General features: G+C 44.2%; 1 protein-coding gene across 2 annotated transcripts in view; it reads right to left on the bottom strand.

The window, feature by feature from the left end:
- WIPI2 (WD repeat domain, phosphoinositide interacting 2) overlaps window positions 1-21,050 on the bottom strand; it is a 73,782-nt gene extending 52,732 nt beyond the window's left edge. The window contains exons 1-2 of one of the 2 annotated variants that reach the window (XM_077448736.1): window positions 20,839-21,050; window positions 4,891-4,973 (exon numbers count right to left, since the gene is read on the bottom strand). In XM_077448736.1, the coding sequence (XP_077304862.1) occupies window positions 4,891-4,973; window positions 20,839-20,912 (157 nt within the window). In that variant the 5' untranslated portion in view covers window positions 20,913-21,050. The remainder of the gene's footprint in view (window positions 1-4,890; window positions 4,974-20,838) is intronic. The other variant, XM_077448737.1, reaches the window with a different exon arrangement.
- Window positions 21,051-22,419: the final 1,369 nt, after the last annotated feature.

Below are 22,419 nucleotides of genomic sequence, written 5' to 3'. Positions count from 1 at the left end.
CTGCCTGGTGTGTTCCTTTGTCTTCATGATGCTCTCTGTGCTTTCAACAGAACCCTGAGACTATCACAGAGCAGGTGCATTTATACAGAGACTTGATTACACACAGGTGGATTCTATTTATCACCATCAGTCATTTAGGACAACATTGGATCATTCAGAGATCCTCGCTGAACTTCTGGAGTGAGTTTGCTGCACTGAAAGTAAAAAGGGGCCGAATAATTTCGCACGTACCACTTTTCAGTTTTTTATTTGCTAAAAAAGTTTAAAAATATCCAATAGATTTTGTTCCACTTCACAATTGTGTCCCACGTGTTGGTGATTCTTCACAAAAAATTCAAATTTTATATCTTTATGTTTGAAGCCTGAAATGTGGCAAAAGGTTGAAAAGTTCAAGGGGGCCGAATACTTTCGCAAGGCACTGTATTCCGAGAGCTTGATCCTGCCTCTGAAGGAAGAAGAAGTCTGGTACTTTTGCATTTTCTTGTTTTGCAAAGAGGTCCACCTGAGGGGAGCCCCATCTCCTGGAGATCGTCTCGAATAATTCCTGATTTAGAGATCACTCGGCTTCCCTTATTTCTCTCCTGCTGAGGAGATCTGCCAAGGTGTTTTCCATCCCCTTCAAATGGACCTGCGGATAGAGAGGCCAACTTGTTCTCTGCCCATCTTAGGATTTGGTAAGCTAGCTCCATCAAGGTTCTACTTTTTGTGCCCTCTTGCTTTGTTAAATATAATACTGCCGTCATATTGTCCGACAATATTTGGACATGCTGTTTCACTAGAACTTCCTGGAAGGAGAGCAGGCTTAGGTGAATAGCCTTCAAATCTCTCCAATTCAAGGACCTTCTTGCCTCTGGTTTGGACCAAACCCCCTGAACCATTTGTTCTTCTAGGTGGGCTCCCCCACCCCATGCACTGGTATCTGTGGTCAGTCTTCTGGTTACCGGAAGGACCAGAGAAGCCCTTTTGAGATGTTTCTTTGGTTTCTCCGCCACCAGAGCGATCTTTTTGCTTTTGCCCCTATGAAGAACTTCTTCTCCAGAGGTTCCTGGTATGACCAATTCCTCAAAATATCCACCTGCAGTGGACGAGCATGGAACCTGGCCCACTGTACTGAGGGAATTGCCGCTGTCAACAGGCCCAGAGCCGACATGGCTTGTCTTATGGAAATCTCCAAATTGAATTGAAGTGCTTTCAGAACTAACTGCATCTTCTCTATTTTCTCCTGGGGCAGAAATATTCTCTGTTCTAATGAATCTACTTCATTCCCCAGAAACCTTACCCTTCAAGATGGTATTAGGTTTGACTTTTGAAGGTTGAGAAGCCAACCCAAACTCTTTCGATGTGCTTGAGTTATTTGAAGATTGATTTCTACTTGACCACTTGAGTCGGCAAACAGTAGCAGGTCATCCAAATAGGGCACTATTGGAATCCCTTTCAGCCTCAGGAGCTCCAAGGCTTCTGCCATCACCTTCGTGAATACTCTGGGAGAGGAAGAAAGGCCGAAGGGCAGAGCTCGGAACTGTAGATGCCAAACTTCTTCTTCCCCCAGATTGACTGAAAGACGCAGGAAACTTTGTGATGGGGGTACTATTGGAATATGGAGATAGGCATCTCTCAAGTCGATGGAAGCCATGTAACACTTGGGGGTCAGTAAGTTCCTCCCCGAGAAAATTGTATCCATCCCGAATTTTTTGTATTTTATGGATCGATTCAGAACTTTCAAATTGAGAATCAGGCGGAACTTTCCGGATTTTTTTTGACCAGAAAAATATGGGAGTAAAATCCTTTCCCCTCTTGACCTTTTGGAACCTGTGAGATGACTTTCTGCTGCATCAGCTCTTGTAGAAGAGATTTCATAGCCAGAGCCTTCTCCTGATCCCTTGGCAGGTTTGTGATGTAAAACCGACTTGGGGGACTCCTGTGAAAATTCTAGATGATAACCCTGTTTGATTAACCCCAGAACAAATGGACTTCTTGTTGTTTCTTCCCAAACTAGCAAGAAATCCTGAAGTCTCCTGCCTACTGGGAGATCGTCATTGTTTTTTAGGGGATTTCTCTGGGTTTCTAAACAGTACCCCGCCTCTGCCTGTTCCTCTGAGGATTCCAGGGACTTTTCTTTGTTTGGTCTTTTTCCTTATCGGTTTGTCGAAAAGGATGAAAATTCTTCCTGCACCACTTTTTTTCTGTGGGAAAGCTTTCTTTTTGTCTGTAGTCCTGTCAAGGATAGCCTCCAGTTCTGGTCCGAACATCAGGTCACCTGAAAAGGGTAAATTTCCGCACAGGTTTACTTTAGAAGCCGAATCCCCTGACCAAGTCTTTAGCCAGAGGGCTCTTCTCACTGAGTTAACGAGCGCTGAGGATCTGGCAGATATCCTGATAGACTCTGCAGAGGCATCTGCCATATATTTGACAGCCTTAAAGCGGGAGTCCACCGGGACTTTTTTTTTTTTTTTTTTTTTTTTAAAAGCCAGCAGCTACAAATACTGCAGCTGCTGACTTTTAAAATAGTGACACTTACCTGTCCAGCGCGCCCGCGATGTCGGCACCCGAAGCCGATCTCTAGGTCGTCTGTCGGGTCCTGCCGCCGCCATCTTGGGTATGGGAATCAGGAAATGGAGCCTTTCGGCTTCATTTCCCGGTTCCCTACTGCGCATGCGCGAATCGCGCTGCGCAATAAGGACGCTCCCCGCTGCCTCTGGGATCTGTGTGTTTCCCAGCAGGCAGCGGGGCACTTGCGGGAAGGGGCGGGCACTTGCGGAAAGGGGCGTAAGTTACGCCCCTTTCCGCAGAGAGCTATCCCGGAAGTGGGTGCAGTTACCTGGATTATCCAGGTAACTGCACCCCCCTCCCCCCTGAAAGGTGCCGATTGTGGCACCGGAGGGGGGGAGGGTTCCGATGAGCGGAAGGTCCACTTTAGGGTGGACCTCCGCTTTAAGCAATGTAGGGAAGGACTCCAATATATCTTTTCTGGAGGTACCTGCTACCACATGACTCTTAAGTTGGTCTAGCCAACACTCCAAATTCCTAGCTACAACTGTAGCTGCCATTGTGGGTTTCAGATTGGCTAAAGATGAATCCCAGGCTTTCTTCAGTAGCCCATCTGCCCTCTTGTCCATTGTATCTTTGAGAATCCCCATATCCTCAAAGGCTAAATCAGTCTTCCTAGACACTTGTGAAAAGGCAGCATCTATTTTTGTTTTTTTATTCCACACAAATTCCTCAAAAGGAAACCTTTAGAGAAGAAATGCCCTTTTTCTGGATCCTTCCACTCCTTTTTAATAGTGTCTGTTAAAACTTTATGCACAGGGAAGACTGTTTATTCTCCTCCAGCCCCTGGTACATCTTGTCATGTACCGACAGCTGGGTTTTTTTCTTCCTGGATCTCCAGGGTAGTGTAAATTGCCTTGAGTAGATCATCCACCTCCTCAAGTGAAAGTTTGTATCTAGATGATCTGGCTTCTTCTTCCTCCTCCTCCTCCTCAGAATCAATGGTTGAGGGAGGAATGCTTTCCCTTTCTTCCACAGACCCATTTCCACCTGTATGGAAGTGGATGGAGGGAGACTGGACTGAGAGCTCTGTTCTTGGCTGGAACTCTGGCCACGCTTTTTCACAAGGGAACGCACTGTCCCTAGGGCCTCTGCCATTTCTTTTTTTTTTACAGAAGATTAGAGCTCCTTGCACTCCTGTGAGGACTCTTTTACTAAATCCGCAATGCAGGATCTGCACAGGGGTTTGGGCCAAGAGTTCCTTAAAGGATTTCTGCATGAGGGGCATTTTTTCCCTGATGTTCTCTCTGACTTGGCAGTAGCTTCATGAAACAACAGAAAAACAAAAGAACCCCAAGGTCCTTTAGCTATAGCCTCTAAAAAGGAGAACGGATAGCACCCACAGTCGACACCCTAAGTGCCCAGAGTCTCACTCCTTGCTGAACTGCTAATGGAACGTTTACACCAAAGCAGACAACTGCAGGTTTTTGTTTCAACAAAAAAATAAAAACACGCAGTGATATACAAGGAAAGAGGCACCGCTGTACGTCTCCTACCTGGGACTGGCCGGGAACCTGGGCGCCTGCATCCGCCATTGCTGCTGACTATTCTTCCTCCATAACAAACGTTGCAGCCACTGCCTATGTGCTTTTGAATGGTGTCCTCCATGTGCCAAACAAAAGGAAGTCCCGGCCAGAGGACTCGCCCTTACCTCCTGCATTCCAGCAGACAAAACCAAACCAATCGTTATGCCCTGCCGGAAGTCTCCGCCCACCGGAACAGGCGTCACTCGCCGTCCGGGATTAGACGCCGCCATACCGAGGTCTGCCATGGAACGCTCATTCTGAGCACAACCGCAGCCCCCCGCACACCATGGGCGGACGACCTCCAGCAGTCCATTACTCCTGTGAGCCGACGAAGGAAGGGACACCGGAACACACCCCTCACGTGCGGGAAGGTGCTGGGCTGCTCTTGAGCATATCTGAAGGTACTGTCAAAACCATCTCCTTTGAGAGATTGCAGCCCCTCTGGTTCCCCAGCAGTGCTTCCATGGCAGAGGAAACAGCGGCTTTTAAACGGGGCGTTGTCACGCAGTGTTTCCTGTGAAGAGGTGGAGCTACGCTCTCTCCAAGGTGCTGTCCTGAAAAGCGAAGGGAGAAAAAACACCACACCTGGCCGCTGTAATTCATGCAGGGGCCAAACGCATGAATAAGGGTGGCTGTGGATAAATTCATGGTATGCATTGTATATAGGGGGTGGCGTCCAGGCGCCCCTAATGGATGGGCCTCCACTGCTACAGACACACTTTCACAGAATCAAACCTAAGATGTCATGGCCAGCAACACCTGGAGGAAAGCTTGGAAATCACCTTCTAATTTAGAATCTTAAAAAGTAAAAACTTACTGCATTCATATATTTGCTCTAGCTTGTCCACAGATGACAAGGAGAAAAACTTATATCCAGACTTGATACCAACAGCCAGAGATCTGTAAAAAATAAAATGGAATTTCTAAAAATGCACATAAAATTATTAGGTCAGAAAACTTCCAAAGTTCAGCTGAAGACACAGGTGGTCTCGTGTGTGTCAGACCTATCAAACATAGATCAATGCTTTTTACTCTAAAGTACTCACTTTTCTGGTCGAGATTGAAGAGATATTATAGACTGCATTGCTTACAGTCAAAACACCAGGAGAGAAGATAGGTTTAAACTGTTGCACTGCAGCTAAGCATGAGCATTAAATCTCACTTATTTGATTAGGCTGCTTAATGCACCAAAATGAAATGTGTATGCTCTATTTTGTGGAAATGCAGTGTACCACAAACCAAAGTAATGTGTGACTATGTTGTGTAGTGTGCTGCAACACATCTGTTGGCAAGAGGCATGGGGGAGGGGGGGGGGTCCCATTCATGACATTAGTTACAGCAATGCAGAAGTGTGAATCTAGCCTAAAAGTAACATCAATTGATAGTTTTGGTCATATGTATGTGGTTTATTTATCAACATGGCAGATATATGTTTGCTATAAAAAAAAGTAGAGTTGTAAAATTAAAAACACACAGTATACTTCGAGTTCAGCTTAGTTGTGACTAGATCTCCTTAATTATCAGTCAGAGTACAATTATACATTATAGCCTGGAATAGAATGATATATTTGTGTAAGAATTAGTTTTCAAAATAAATAATGCTTGCTGAGCATAACCAGTAATGTTTGTCCAATAACAGCTATTATTTTATTTACTTTGTTCAAGTATCACATCTCAAACTACAGCAATTTGTGGGGGGGGGGGGGGAGGGGTAGGGATTCATCCCTGACCACACGAAAGACGCTAGCCCAGTTCCATGAAGGAAGACAAAACTCCTTTCATTATCTTTAAATGCAGGTGATAGCAGTAATCAAAAAAAAAAAAAAAATCTTGTTATATTCCATAACCAACTTGAAAACAAAGGGTTGAATTGCTGGCTATTGCTTAGTTTATGCTGCAGGCTACATTCACATAACAGCAGCACGTGAATGTGTGGAAAATCGTGCCATTTTGCATACGGTCACAAAACATGCAAAAACAATTGTTACGCTTAAGGTGCCATTTATTGATAATGGTATCCCAAACGCAGCAAGCAGATGGAAAAAAGCATGAAAAAGCTAGATGATGCACATCAGCTACTTTGCCATGCATAGAGAAGCCCAATAAACAAATGGGTTGCTCTAAGCACATAACGCAACAACACGCAAAAACACACAAGTACAGGCGGGTCCCCTAGTTACAAACATTCGACTCCTACTTACAGAGGGAGACAACAGGACGCGAGAGGAAATCTACCCCTAGGAAGAGAAATTCACTCCTGTAACAGTTATTATGGAAAAAAGGTGTCTACACTGAAGCTTCATCACCAAGGCTTGTTTCCACAACAACCCAAAAGACAGAAAGTGAGGTAAAACAGGGGCACAGACAGCAAAACAAACATTACGGGGGTGTTAACCCTGTCCTATGCAATCCAAAAAGCTTAAAAATATTTTTTGGGCTGAAGCTACACTTAAAATAAAAATAAAAAATAAAGTACCTGTTCTGACATGCAGATTTCAACTTAAGAACAAACCTACAGACCCTATCTTGCTTGTAACCCGGAGACCGCCTGTAATCTCAACTTGACATCACATGTCAGTGTGAATGGAGCCTTACTGAGCACTTCCTCATTTCCCACCATAGAAGTTAAGCCCCTTTCACACGGAACAGATCAGTGATGATCCGCTTGCTCAGCGGGGATCATTCCGTTGTCCCTGCTGAGCCGGCGGATAACAGGGCGGTCCCGGCACACTGTGCAGGGACCGCCCTGTCAGCTCTCCATTCTCCTCTATGGGGGATCGGATGAGCACGGACCGTCTGTCCGTGTTCATCCGATCCGCTCTGCAGACGGATAGAAAAATAGGATTTTCCTCCGTCTGCAGAATCGGACAATAGCGGAGGCGGACGATAACGGGTGTCTGCGGATGTTTATCCGCAGACACCCGCTATCCCATCGGAATGCATGTATGTCCGTATTTCATCCGCAAATGGATGGATGAAATATGGACATAATGTCCGCATGTGTGAAAGGCTTTATGTACACTCGCAGCTCCTAAACTTGAATTTAGGAGCTTTTGGCGTTTTGACAAAGCTCCTCAACTCCATAAAAGCCTATGTGTCAATGTACACATAGGCTTTTAGCAGAGTTTAGGAGCTGTTGCTGGTAGACGAGGTACCCTCTGCTGAACGGGGAAGAAACGTGTTCAGGATAGGAATATTTTGACTGCCGACCGTGGTAAAACGCTGCGATTTAGCGATTCCCTGCAGCCACAGTAAATGATGATCAAGTGTACATGAAGCCTTAGACAAGACAGAATGTGACAGGAAATCTCAAAAAAGCCAAGATATTTAAAGTAGGCTTTGTGCATATTTTTAGCAAGTAGCAAAACAAGCTCTTACTAACCTCTCTAGCTGCAGACACTGTAGCGTAATTCATGCTCAAGGTTTTGAAGAGATCCAGTGAGGTCCTGCAAAGTCAGGGCTTTGCACTGTGCTCTCTCTTCTGATCCTGCGCACCTGCTCTGTGTTTGCATTAGATTAGAAATCTGGCAAGGCATTGCTGATGGTGGGGGGAAAACGGAGGGCAAACAAATGTAAGAAGTATTTTTTCCTCAGAACATTTGAGGATACATTTCATAGTATCTGCACATAGAGATCAGCGCAGATTTGGGATTTTCTTTACTTTCAATGAAAGAAGTAAACATGACAAATAGAGAGGGTTTAACTCTATAATGGGGGCACAGACAGCAATAAAAACCTGACAGGTCTAATCCCTCTCCAGTCTGTCCAAAGAAAAAAAGAAAAAAGGATTTGCCTTTAATAAAACTTTAAAGAAAGACACACATTTTATTACTGCAACCCTCTCATGGGATTTAAAGTGTTACTAAAGCTAAAAACCTTTTTTCACCTTAATGCATTGTTTGCATTAACCGCTTAAGCCCCGGACCATTTAGCTGGCCCAAGACCAGACCACTTTTTGCTATTCGGCACTGCGTTGTTTTAACGGACAATTGTGCAGTCATGTGACGTGGCTCCCAAACAAAATGGAGGTCCTTTTTTCCCCACAAATAGAGCTTTCTTTTGGTGCCATTTGATCACCTCTGCGTTTTTTTTTTGCGCTATAAACAAAAATAGAGCAACAATTTTGAAAGAAAAAAAACGCATTATTTTAACTTTTTGCTATAATAAATATCACCCAAAATAATATATATATAAAAAAAATAATAATAATTCTCTCAGTTTAGGCTGATATGTATTCTTCTACAAAAATTGCAGAAAGCATATATTGATTAACTTTTGTGCAAACCATAGCATCTACAAAATAGGGGATAGTTTTATGCCATTTTTATTAATTTTTTTATTTTTTACTAGTAATGGTGGCGATCATTGATTTTTATTGTGACTGCAACATTATGGCGGCCTAAGTCCCGCTGTGTAAGTATGGAGCTCGGCTCCATAGACACACAGGTCAGGAGCACGTATACTATACTCTCCCCATAGCGACTGGCTATGGTAGTCCCAAGAAGAAGAGGAGAAGGAGCCAAGATCATCGCCGGGGGGACCCCAGAAGAGAAGGATCGTGAGTAACTGTGCAAAAACACTGCACATAGCAGGTAAGTATAACATGTTTATTTTAATAAAAACTTTTTTTGACTTTAATAACACTTTAACAACATAATTTAAAGAGGAAGTAAACACTACCTTTTTTGGGGGGGGGGGGGGGGGGGGTGACTTGCAAACTAAAGGCTTAAAGAGGAAGTAAACCCTGATGGGTTTACTTTTTCTTTGTCTCCCTGCCAAGGCAAAACATAATGGGCTACTATGCATCACATAGTAGCCCATTATTTGTCACTTACCTGACACAGGAGCCAGCGAAGTCACCGCTGTCCCCTGTAGTCCGGAGCGTCCATCTTCTTCCAAGTGTCGCTGCTCTGGCCACTCACAGTGCCAGAGCAGCGATGACGTCACTTCCGCGCATGCGCACGGGAGCCGCCACCAACGGCATATCGCATGTGCTGTAGACAGCAGTGCCTGTCTTTTAGTAAATATCTCCTAAACCGTGTATGTTTAGGAGATATTTCTTGGACCCACAGGTAAGCCTTAATCTAGGCTTACCTATAAGTCAAAGTGGTTTGTAAGGGTTTAAACTTAGCTGCAAACAAAGCCCTCATTGTCACCACTGGAGGCTGCATCCATCTTTGCCCATCTTCCTTCCGAGTCCGTGGACTCCGGCTGTGTGATTGGCCAGAGCCGCGTGATGTCACTCCCGTGCATGCACGCAGGAGCTGCCAGTCACAGCACAGGGCTCTGAAGAAAAGGCATGAGCGGCTGTTCCTTCAGAGTGCATGCGCCGATAACGTCATTGGCGGCATATACAGTAAGTATCTCCTAATTTGTGCAAGTTTAGGAGATATATACAGCTACAGGTAAGCCTTAATACAGGACTACCTATAGGTACATACAATCAAGGGAAGTTTACTTCCTCTTTAACAATCCAGACGGCAGAAGCACTGGGATAGGAGATCAAGAAGGCCTTATCACAGTGCTCACTCAATGATCGGGATAGTGGAAGTGAGAAGTCTGAGCAAGCAGCATAACTAGTCGGAAAGTATTGGCGCCATCCTGGTGGCTAATTCATTATTACAATGGGGTGCGAGTCACAAAAGGGGCTAAACAGAACAAGTATTAAAGTGCATGTATAATTATAACTTTTTTTTTTTTTTAATCTTCGAATATAGAAGGTAAGAATAGCAATGCCTCTCAGGTTTTATAGCTGTAAGGGCCAGTTCACAATTGCCTAATTTTCTAACGCTCAACAAACGCTCCTATATCGTCTGCATGGCGTTAGTATGGGTGTCAATGAGCTTTAGTGTGTGGGTATTAGACAGGCATTTTACAAGCATTAATGAGTTAAAAATGCCCTGAGGGGAGTTTCAAAGCATTTGACAAGTGTTAAAACTGCTCCACAAAATGCTTATTTCATTACAGTAAATGAACAAATCTTAACGCCCCACAACTGATTCACAACTGCCTGCCAGAGAATTTATGAGCCGTTACCATAGACTTGAAAGGCTTCAAATGCCTCCTGACTCGACATGAGGCTTCAATTTTGAAGCGATGCTAACGCTTAGTGTAAACAGCACTATGTGCTGTCTATTGTATCTTGTGCATAGGTGTTTGAGGGGCCTTTTTCACACCTGCTCTTAACGCCAGTGTGAACTTAGCCTAATAGTCCTCATATGAGGTGTGCTCCATTTAGCCTTTAGCTGGGTACACACTATGGGGTTTATTTACTAAAGATAAAAATACTATGCACTTGCTCCAGAGCTTAGTAAATGAGGTAAAACTTCACTTTGCAAAAAAATACCCAATCACATGCAAGGAGAAAATAAAAATAAAAAACACCGCATTTTTGGATGATAGAAACCAGCAGAGCTCCCCTCAGATCTAGAACAAATGCACTTAAAGCGAATATGAAAGTCAGCAGCTACAAATACTGCAGCTGCTGACTTAATAATTGGACACTTACCTGTCCCAGGGTCTAGCGATGCGGGGGAGCGAAGTCCCACTCGTCTCCACCTCCTCTCTGCGGCGCCTGTATTGTAAAAGTGGGCAACCGGCTGTGGCATCACAGCTGGGCACCCACTGCGCATGCGTGAGCCACGCCATGACTGACCAGGCAATCATTTGATTTTAGTATACAGCATTCAATTCAGATTTTCCAAAAGAAAATTTCCGAAGGGACAAACGCCAACATTTTTCTTATATGTGAACAGAACAAACGATTTCCGTTTAATGTGTACATTTTTTTTTTCCCCCACACATAAAGACTGCATTATCAGAAACAAAAACAAAAATAATAATCGGAGGATCATTCACACTTTTTCTCATAGCGTGTACCCACCTTATGACCTTCAATAGTGGGGGTGATGAAATACAATGAGGGGAAAAAATTAATTTTGTATGTTTGCCCACTGACAAAGAAATGATTGGTCTATAATATTAATGGTAGGTTTATTTTAACAGTGAGAGACAGAACAACAAATATATCCAGGAAAGCACATTTCAAAAAAAGTTATAAATTGATTTGCATTTTAATGAGTGAAATAATAAGAATTTGATCCCCTATCAGCAAGATTTCTGGCTCCCACGTGTCTTCTATACAGGTAACAAGCTGAGATTATGAGCACTCTCTTAAAGCTAGTTGTTACCTGTATAAAAGACACCTGTGCACAGAAGCAATCAGATTCCAAACTCTCCACCATGACCAAAGAGCTGTCCAAGGATGTCAGGGACAAGATTGTAGACCTACACAAGGCTGGAATGGGCTAAAAAGTACCAGTTACTTACCGGTAACTGTCTTTCTGGGAAATCTTCCAGGACGGCACACCTGAGAGATGAGAGGCTCCTCCCTACAGGAAACACAATCAATCGACAGCTGTTTTAAGTCCCCACCCTTCCCCTTGATCCTCAGTTTGTAGAGAAGTAACTCCTGAACCAGGTTCACAAGGGAAATCATTCCTCATAGGTACTCACCTTCTAGTGTTCTAGAATTTTCCCTCCTCCAACGGGCGGGAAGTAGGCCTGCCGTCCTGGAAGATTTCCCAGAAAGACAGTTACCGGTAAGTAACTGGTACTTTTCTCAAGTCATCTTCCAGGACGGCACACCTGAGAGGATAAACAAGTACCTCAGGCCTACCTTAGGGTGGGGCCACTGCAAAACCCTCTTGGCGAACCTTGGCTCTGCAGTGAGCTTTACCTCCACTCCATACGCTCATATGCTTGATGAAGGCATGTTAGCTGGATCATGCGGCTGATCTGCAGGTCTGCTCCACAGATGTTCCTGCCTTTTCCACTTCAGATGCAGTATCTAGGTGAAATGGGCTCTTAAAAATTGAATCAGAAAACATGTTAAACTTGTAGGTTAGCAATGTTGCCTATCTCACACATCTAACAACCATGGCCTATTATGCCTGTAGGTGCTACTTAGAACCACTAAAAAGATAAATAAGAGACCTGTGTAAGACAAGGACACTACATTAATCAATAAGAGGGCCTGTCTTAACACTATCCTGTTGAGGGAAATAAAACTGCTTCCTTTTTATCTTTATGTCAGCAAAAGACTAAAGGGAAGCCTACTTAAGGGAAATAGATTAACAGAAGCTTGAACCCTGGGTTTAAGGCATGCCCAATCTATGTCCTTACTTACGCCTGAGAGCCTTCTTCAGGAGATTAAAGTCCCTAGCAGGAGTAGACTACCCATATTGCTATGTCTAGTTTTGCTAAAAGGGCAAAATGAAGGCCATGCACCAAGCCGAAACCTATTCGATCGGGTATACATCTTTATACTTCATCCTCAGGCCCTAATACTCCTCTGAACAGAACTCTCCAAGTTCTTACTAAACAGGGCGATTCATTATCCCCTTCCTCCAGTGTCCCATAACCCTACAGGGCTTCAACCCTAGGAAATGGTTCTGGCATCCCTGAATGCAAGTGGTCAAGGTTTTCTGACATGTGGCAGCGGCAGCCCGAACTCCTGGCCCCTCCATGGAAAAGAAGGCTGAAATACAAAAAGGTGATACATGCATTATTAATATCACAAATAAAATGATCATAGATTGTGGGCACGGCACAATAGATTTAGACAGAAAGGACACAAGCATAGACAACAATGTTGTGTGCCTGAGTGTGACTAGCTAAACCAATATATCAAATATGGGAAGAGACCCAAATCTGAACCTCAACGTAGACAAACAGTCCTCATAGTCTGGTTTTCTGATGTGCTGCCAAGACGTAAAAACATTAAGACTCAAGCAAACCCTAAATGCTGCGTATTTCTTTAGTGCAGCTAGCTAGGTCATAACTGATATATAAATACGGAAAGGACAGGAACCCCCTTTACTGTTGTGCTTTACCTATGTACAGCAAAACAAGGCTATAAAGACAGAAAGACCCAAACTTCTATGTTGTGTATTTCTGACAAACCACCACAGTTATAAGATTAATATGAACACCAACTCCCGTGTTGTGCATTTCTGCTATGCCACAGGGAAAAATATGGAACACAAGACAATCCTTTCTGTCATGCACTTCTGTAGTGTAGTTCAGATAGAACCAACACTGAGAAAGGACACGAGCAACCTGCAGCATTGTGTTTTTCTGAAACAGAAAGCACCAGCCAGCTTCAATCTTGAGTATTTCTGCTGTGCAACAACATAAAAGCAGACACTGAGGAAAAAGACAGACAGCCTTTACAGCTGCAATCTTTCTGGTCTGCTGCAAAATAAAACAATAACGTCATGATGAGTATTCCTGCTGTGTAGCAAAACCTCAATCAGAAGGGACAGATAAGTTTAGGGTTCCCACACCCGTGCGACCCAACCTGCGACTTGGGACTGCAAGACGCATGAGAAGTCATATACTATGGCTTCCAATGGGTACCATTTGTGTCTGTGCGACACCAGCAGTCCCTGATTCCTGGATCCACAGACCTCAAGATTACACAGGTCGCAGGGAAAAAAAAAAAAACAAATAGCAATTTTCAGGTCGAACCAGTAAGGGGTCCCCAATGCTGTGACTCCCTGGAGGATTGCAGCCAACAAACCCCTGCTGTGTATCCCTAAGATGCAGAAAGGTAGATCCATGAGAAACACTGCTTAGCCTGATATACAAACGATAAGGCAGTAAATATAGGACATACAGGACACAAACATTCAATCTTTGTGTATGTCTGATGTGTAGTAATATACCAATACTGAGCAGAGAGGCCACCATCCTCAATGTGTCTCTCAGCTGAGCAGCAAAAACAAAATCAGAAAAAGACAAGCAACCTTCACTGCTGTGTCCTGATATGCAGCCAATAAGGCAGAATATGCAAGACATAAAAGGACAGACAACCTTCAATCTTGTATATGTCTGATGTGCAACAATATAACAATTCTGAATAGAGATAGCACATGCATATTGAAGCGATTTGGCCTTGCGACTCAACATGTCAAATCGCATGGCTAAAATCAGCACAACACCACTTTGTGGTGCTACATGGATTACCAAAGGCAGTATATGTACTACACCTGGCAGGGGTTCAATTTGTATTTCTACTATGTAGCCCAACAAATTCGAACCATCAATTTTCACTGCTGCCTTTCTGATAAGGCAGTAATACAGGACACAAAACCTCACAGACCTAAATGCTGTACAAATCTGATGTGCAACAATAAAACACTATGAATAGAGATAGCACATCCATATTGAAATGATTTGTCATGCGACTCAACATGTCAAATCGCATGTTTAAACTCGGCAGCCATTGCTGTTAATAGCACTGTCTGAATCAGCACAGCGCCCTGCAAATCAGGACCATCAGACTTCACTGCTGCCTTTCTGATAAGTAACCAACAAGGCAGTAAAACAGGACACAAAGCCCCACAGACAGACCTCAATCTTGTGTATGTCTGATGTGCAGCAATATAACCATTATGAGCAGAGATGTCACCAGACACAATGATGTGCATTTCTGCTGTGCAACACAAAACCAGAAAGTACAGACCACCTTCACTGTTGTATTTTTCTGATCTGTAGCCAAACAAAGCAGTACCTTTAGTATATAAAGGACAGCAAACAAGCTTCAGTGCAGTGCATTTCTGATGTACAGCAATATAGCCCTTATAAGCAGAGATGTCACAAATCTCAATGTGTATTTCTGCTGTGCCACAAAAACATCCCAGCAAGCACAAACCTTCACTACTGAGGTCTACTGGTGTGCAGCCAATGAGGAGTCATGGTCTATCCCTTTATGAAATAACCAACAGGCAATTTATTTCATAGGCATAGCCTGGGCTGTAGATACTAAACCTCACCACCAGAGAAGGAACAGATCCTAAAATGGTTGGACACCCTACTATTAGTAGTAGTAGTTGTCCTACCTTACCTCCATAGACTGAGCAAACGCTAGCCAGCACATATCCAGGTGGTGCTGATTAGCAACTAAAGTCTCAATGAGCCCAGCCCTAGAGACCAATTTAAGACCTCTCTAGAAGAGGTGGTTACCAGTTTAGCCTGGGAGGTAAATAGCTATTTGCAGGCTTCAAACAATTAATTATGTAGCTCTTGCATAGGTTTGCACAGAAAATCCTCAATTAAAAGGATGTAGGGAGCGATCTATGGTGAATCGCCTTTAGATCTGCCACTGCGTGGATTGTAGCCCAAACCAATAAAAAAAAAAGTTTCTTCTTACCTCCTACACTATAATATAAACACAGTGTAAAGGTGGAGTGGGAGGTTGGAGCTTGTGAAAGTTAACTATAGCAGGCAACCCCCAAAAGGAGGATCTGTGACAAGGGAACCCCTACTGTGCCACACAGTAGCTTGGTCTCTGCCCATCCTTGAATGTTAGGTCAGCTTTTAAACATTGTGAAGCAACTTCAGATTCCTAGCAGCTGGGCTAATAGGGCCGGTAACCTAGTGCACCTGCTGACCAGGGGAGCTTCTGAATCCACCAACCACTGCCCAATTAATAACCTGTTCAGTGGTATACCTGGCCTGTAAGTAACTTTGTATCTACCAGGTCCCCTCTGTACGCTATATTCATCCCTACTAAATGTACCACAACTGGGCATGTAGGGAGAGGCTGGCAACCTACTGCTGCGATAACCACAGTGTCTCTGCTGTAAGAGGGAGCTGTGGCTGGTGGTTTTAGCAGTGGCGTCTGCGCTATTTGTATCCCGACCCCAGGTTCTGCACTGCACCAGTCAGTATATACACGGGGAAGGGGGAGCAATGGCCTACCTACCTCTTTCTCATCTGAAGTGGTTTAGGCACACTCGTTCCTCTGCACCACCTGTCCACCATACAGCTTCTCTGATGTAAGAGGGAGCTGCGGCTGGTGTTTTTAGCAGAAGCTTAAGGGCTATTTGAATCCAGACCCCAGGTGAGATCTCAAATGCCCAGGAACCCTCTGGCTGGAATTGGGGATTTTGCAGCTAAATTCCCACGGCAAAAGGAAAGTAAAGTACTCACCGTTGTCGTCTTCCTCTTTTTGCCACAGCCAGCGGGCTTGCTTTTCCATCCTTATGGTCCACACGCAAGGAGGATAGCCGCCAAAGTGCTCCCCCCCCCCAACTGCTGTCCCCATAGGGAAGTCAGTCTATATACATGGGGGGGGGGGGGGGCAATGCCTTCCATTCCTCATTCCCATCTTCATATCTGAGGTGGTTAAGGCAGACATCCACCGTAGTAAACTGGTGCCTCCTCGCTCTAGAGAAAGGAGGATGTGGGCGCCTGCTCCTACTGACTCTCAGCCTTCCCTCCTGGGTAAGAACGCCGCTGCCATTTTCCCGAAGTTTGAAAATGACGCGGGTGCTTGTTGCCACGCCCTCTCCGGCAGCCCACGCGAGCTACCGGGGACCCAGGAGTCGGGGACAAGCCCCCTGGAAAGAACCGATGGCCAGCACCCCCGTCTGAACAGCCACCTGTACAGGTAAGGAGGGGGGAGACAGGATAATGGCCCCTGAAGTTCTGGGTACACCACTGTACCCAGGGTCCTTCAGCTCTCAGGGGGGCTCTTCCAATTTCTGCTGCCCGCCCTGAGGAAAAGATAGGGGAACCCCCCAGGAAGGACAAGAATATCCTACCAGACCCAGAGGCTTCCCAGGCTTGTGGTCCGGCTCCCAGGGGGAGACCACCAGCCCCAGGCTTAGGGTCATTTGGAAAAAAACAAACAGTTTCGCTGTGTAGGGAGAAACACAATCAAAAACTGAGGATCAAGGGGAAGGGTGGGGACTTAAAACAGCTGTCGATTGATTGTGTTTCCTGTAGGGAGGAGCCTCTCATCTCTCAGGTGTGCCGTCCTGGAAGATGACTTGAGAAAGACTATCGCCAAGCAGCTTGGTGAGAGGGTGACAACAGTTGGTGCGATTATTCGCAAATGGAAGAAACACAAAATAACTGTCAATCTTCCTTGGTTTCGAGCTCCATGCAAGATCTCAGCTTGTGGCATTTCAATGATCATGAGAACGGTAAGGAATCAGCCCAGAACTACACAGGAGAATCTTGTCAATGATATCAAGGCAGCTGGGACCACCAAGAAAACAATTGGTAACACACTACGCTAAAAAGAACTGTAATCCTGCAGCGCCTGAAATGTCCCACTGTTCAAGAAAGCACATGTACAGACAGTCTGAAGTTTGCTAATGAACATCTGAATGATTCAGAGAACTGGGTGAAGGGGTTGTGGTCAGATGAGACCAAAATACATTTGGCATCAACTCACCGTGTTTGGAAGAGGAGGAGGAATGCACCCAATGGCCCCAAGAACACTATCCCCACTGTCATACATGGAGGTGGAAACATAATGCTTTTTGGGGTGTTTAGGGGGCAGGACAACTTCACCGCATCAAAGGGAAGATGGACCGGGCCATATACTGTCAAATCTTGGAGAACCTCCTTCCCTCAGTCAGGGCATTGAAAATGGGTCATGGATGGTTCTTCCAGAGTGACAATGACCCAAAACATGCAGCCAAGTCAACAAACAAGTGACTCAAGAAGAAGCACATTAAGGTCCTGGAGTGGCCTAGCCAGTCTCCAGACCTTAAGCCCATAGAAAATATGTGGAGGGAGATGAAGGTTTGAGTTACCAAACATCTGCCCTGAAACCTTAATGACTTGGAGAGGATCTGCAAAGAGGAGTGGGACAAAATCCCTCCTGAGATGTGTGAAAACCTGGTGGCCAACTACAAGAAATGTCTGACCTCCGATTGCCAACAAGGGTTTTGCCAAGGGATCAAATACTTACTTCACTCATTAAAATGCAAGTCAACTTATAAACTTTTTTGAAATGCATTTTTATGGATATTTTTGGTGTTATTCTGTCTCTCACTGTTAAAATTAAAATTATAGACTAATCATTTCTTTGTCAGTGGGCAAATGTACAAAATCAGAAGGGGATCAAATACTTTTTTTCTCCTCACTGTAATGCATGGCACCTTTGGAAAAAAAAATTAAATGTGGAAAGTTTCCACAACTCCAGAGGATTCTCTTTGCTTTTTATTGTGAAGTATTCATGTCACAATACCAAAATTTACTGTCATGAATGCTCTACAATTAAAAGTGAAAACAATCTTCTGGTGTGCTTGTAACTTTCAAAATGTTGGGGTTTTTATGGTCATATTGGGGAGATATCTTTTCTATTTGTTCTGGTAGCAACTGTCACCAAGACAGGCAGTGAAGAGAAAATTAGAATGTCACAGTTGTTGCCAGAACATGAGGTAGGCGTACGTCTTCTAATGGGGGACCCCTGTTTGATTGACAGCTGTCCAAGAGCATGAATCCACTTACAAATGCACAAAATAAATTGACAGTGGCTTTAACCACCCCCTACCCAGTACTAATTGGATATACATACAATGTAATACATATGTAGGTCAACTGTGAATTTAGCCGTTTAACTGGAGTACCACTTGGATGAAAATTAAAGTATAACTAAACCTAAGAACAAATATTTTATATCTTACAGCTTACCAGTCTCTAGATGTTGTGACTGCATTCATTTTCTTATTTCAGGCTAAGAACATTTTCAGCAAGTACAGGAAATACATGTTGATCTTGCCAGAAATGTCCTGTCCTTGTCACTTTCCTTGAGCTGCAAAGATCGCAAAAATTTTATCTGTCTTGTGTAAACTACTCAGCCTTTAATTTGTAATATAATTATGTCTGAAGACAAGCAATAGAGAGAAAACCAACGCTCCAAGAAGAAGATTCTTAAACGTGATATGAGGAAGGCCCACGCTGAAAAGTTACACCAAAGTTTAAAGAGCATGGTGGGCTTCTTTTCAGGGTGGTAAAGACCATCATAAACTGGTGTAAGGAGACTTGAGTAAATCCTGCTTCAGAATCCACTTCTCGATGTACTGGTTTCCTAGTCATTGCTGGATTTTGTTCAGTACCGCCATGAACCCACTCTTCACAAGGGTTACCTACGGAATGCCTGCGTGGTATTGGTTTGATGACTTGGTAATCTTATGTTTGAAGCTCAGCTTGGGCAACAACTGAAATTTAGTTTGGGCATGTTTAGATGCACTTTCGAACCAATATGGTCAAGGCTGTCGGCAAGCTGTCATCTGTCATGGGCCAACCAATTGCAGCCAAGGTATTCCTCATCTCTCTGCAGTGGCACATATATGCGTCCCTGGTATACGTGTTGCTGTAGAGTCAGGAATGCTCAGGCCACAGATGAGTGGCCCATTACATGTGATAGCTTCTTGGCAGGCATGGGTTTAGAAGAACATCTGAACATGCGTGAGCTCATTCTTATGAGCAATCATGGCTGCCTCCATAGATACTGTGCAGGCAAGAGCATAGTCACCTAAGGACAGGAAGTGGGTTATTTTCAGGATTAGCAGATGTGAATACAATTTTTTGTATTTTTTTTTAGACTAAATAAAGGAAATGTAGCCACCACAAACGACAGGTAATCTGTAATACATTACATCAGGGGTCTCAAACTGGCAACCCTCCAACTGTTGCAAAACTACAAGTCCCATAAGGCATTGCAATGCTAACAGTTTCAAGCATGACTCCCACAGGCAGAGGCATGATGGGACTTGTAGTTTCGCAACAGCTGGAGATCCGCCAGTTTGAGACCCCTGCATTACATGTTTGTTTTTGGGTTTAGATATATTAGCCATCTAAGGGCTTGCTTACACTTGCTGTTGGGGGGTGGTAAAACATGCAGTTTAGCCACAACTTTGCCACGCCACAACCACTCTCTCTACAAGCCCTTTCATATTAGCTTTCTGATCAAGTCTGCCTGTCAATTTTTCAGGTTGAAACGATTGAAAGCTGCATATGGGCTGGCTGATACCAGACTTGTGCCCATTGACACAAAAAACCACCCAGAGAAAAAAAAAAAAAAAAACACAAACAACTACGTTCTTTTCCAGACCTAAACATGACAGTTCGAAGGTAGCCTGATGTAAACGGACACCCACAACGCCATCACAGATCTACTCCTGTCTGCTTTGTAAATGTGAACACACTGAAAAGGCATGGATGTAAAAAAAAAAAAAAACCTGACGACTGTCCCATTCATTTCTGAGTCAGTAAATGACCTGTACACAGATCCCCTGCTGACCTGACAAAGCCCATGTGAATGGTCCCTAATGCTGCAAAGACAGTGGACAGGGGTGTACACATGCATAGGCCCTGTCACATTTGGTGACCACTACCGCCCGCCAAATGCAACCCATTCAATGAATTGAGCCAACCCACAATAGCACGCAATGCACACAGCTGTGGAACAGTAGTGTAGCATTTAGGGGATTAAAAAAGGCAGTGAGGAGGCAACATCTTGCTGCCTCTAAAGCAATCAGAGTGTGGATCACTTTTCAGAGGAGCATGTGTAAATGAGCCTGTAAAAACACAAAGTAATGTTACATTGAGGCACATCACATCTGGTCCAGAGAAGGCACAATGGACACTTCCACCTGCCCAGCTAGCAGGCAATGCACAGGGCCACCATGGATGTGTAACATTGTACCAGGTTCAGGCAAGGACTGCTTTCCACTGGAGGTGAACTACAAGATCCAGCATTCCCCCTCCATCTTATGTCTATAAATTGTTCATGTTCACCCTCCACCACACATGTGTACAGGACTCTTACTACTGAGCTCCCACACAACTCCACACTGCTCACCTAGCTCCTCCCCCATGTTATGACTGCTGTCCATCTCTCTATAGCATGATACAATGCACAGCTACCTCAGCAGGAAGGTTCCCTACAATCACGTACGTGTTGTCCTGGTTGAAGTTGGCGAATAAGAGCTGAGCCCCTCCGGCCTCCACGTTCTGACTGGCCAGGTTCATAGTGACCACGTCTTATCACCTAGGCACAGAGCTGTTCAAGCTGCCGACAGCTCCGAGCCTGCTGCCGCCTCATTCCTTGTTTACCGGCCTGGACGTGACACCTCACTGCGCATGCGAGCGCCACCGGACTACGCAGGTAACCCAAAGGCGCCGTGACGTCATTTACATGCGCTGCCAGCTGACTGGAGAGCGGCGAAGAGGAGGGCGGATGAGCGCCAGTGATGTGAGAGGACTGTGAGGCGTGTAGTGAGACTGAACACCTGCAGCTTAAACTGAGGGAGGACTGAGATCTCAGAGGGGTGTGTTAGGAGAGAGCTCACCCTCCTTTATGTAAACATCCCGGACTGAAATGAGAACATAGCTACTAATGTTTCATGTACATGGGACGTTCAACCTCTCCTGAACGATTTAAATTGACATAGAAAGTGGGATCTAAAAACGGCCATTTAGTCATGTTTATAAGTAGCGTTTGCATCTAGAAGTGTTTGTGGAAAAAAATATATATATATTTTTTCAAAATATCCAAAAAATGAAAAACGCATGTTAAGCACTTAAGCCCCGGACCAATTGTCAGCCTAAGGACAAGAGGTCTTTTTACAATTTCGTACTGCACTGCTTTAACTGGTAATTGCGCGATCATGCAATGTTGTACCCCAACTAAATTTGCGTCCTTTTCTTCCCACAAATAGAACTTTCTTTTGATGGTATTTGATTGCCTCTGTGATATTTATTTTTTACGATATAAAAGGAAAAAGACTGAAATTAAAAAAAAAAAAAAAGATATTTTCTAATTTTTGTTGTAAGAAAAATCGAATAAACTAAATTTTAGTCATATTCAGGCCAAAATGTATTCAGCCACATGTCTTTAGTAAAAAAAATGTCAATAAGCGTATATTTATTGGTTTGCGCAAAAGTTATAGCGTCTACAAAGAGTACATTTTCTGGAATTTACACAGCTTTTAATTTATGACTGCCTATCTAATTTCTTGAGGTGCTAAAATGGCTGGGCAGTACAAACCCCCCCCCCCCAAATGACCCCATTTTGGAAAGTAGACACCCCAAGGAAATTGCTGAGGGGCATGTTGAGCCCATTGAATATTTTTTCTATTTGTCCCAAGTGATTGAATAATGACACAAAAAAAAGTTTACAAAAAGTTGTCACTAAATGATATATTGCTCACACATGCCATAGTTATATGTGGAATTGCACCCCAAAATATATTCTGCTGCTTCTCCTGAGTACAGGGATACCACACATGTGGGACTTTTTGGGAGCCTAGCCGCGTACGGGACCCCGAAAACCAATCACTACCTTAAGGATTTCTAAGGGTGCAAATTTTTGATTTCACTCCTCACTACCTATCACAGTTTCGAAGGCCATAAAATGCCAAAATAGCACAAACCCCCCCCCCCCCCCAAATGACCCCATTTTGGAAAGTAGACACCCCAAGCTATTTACTGAGAGGCATGTTGAGTCCATGAAATATTTTATATTTTGCCACAAGTT

Source organism: Lithobates pipiens, unplaced genomic scaffold, assembly GCF_037356315.1.
Source record: "Lithobates pipiens isolate NorthernLeopardFrog02 unplaced genomic scaffold, aLitPip1_a1.2 Scaffold_22, whole genome shotgun sequence".
Taxonomy (NCBI): domain Eukaryota; kingdom Metazoa; phylum Chordata; class Amphibia; order Anura; family Ranidae; genus Lithobates; species Lithobates pipiens.
This window is presented reverse-complemented; position numbering and strand designations above follow the sequence as displayed.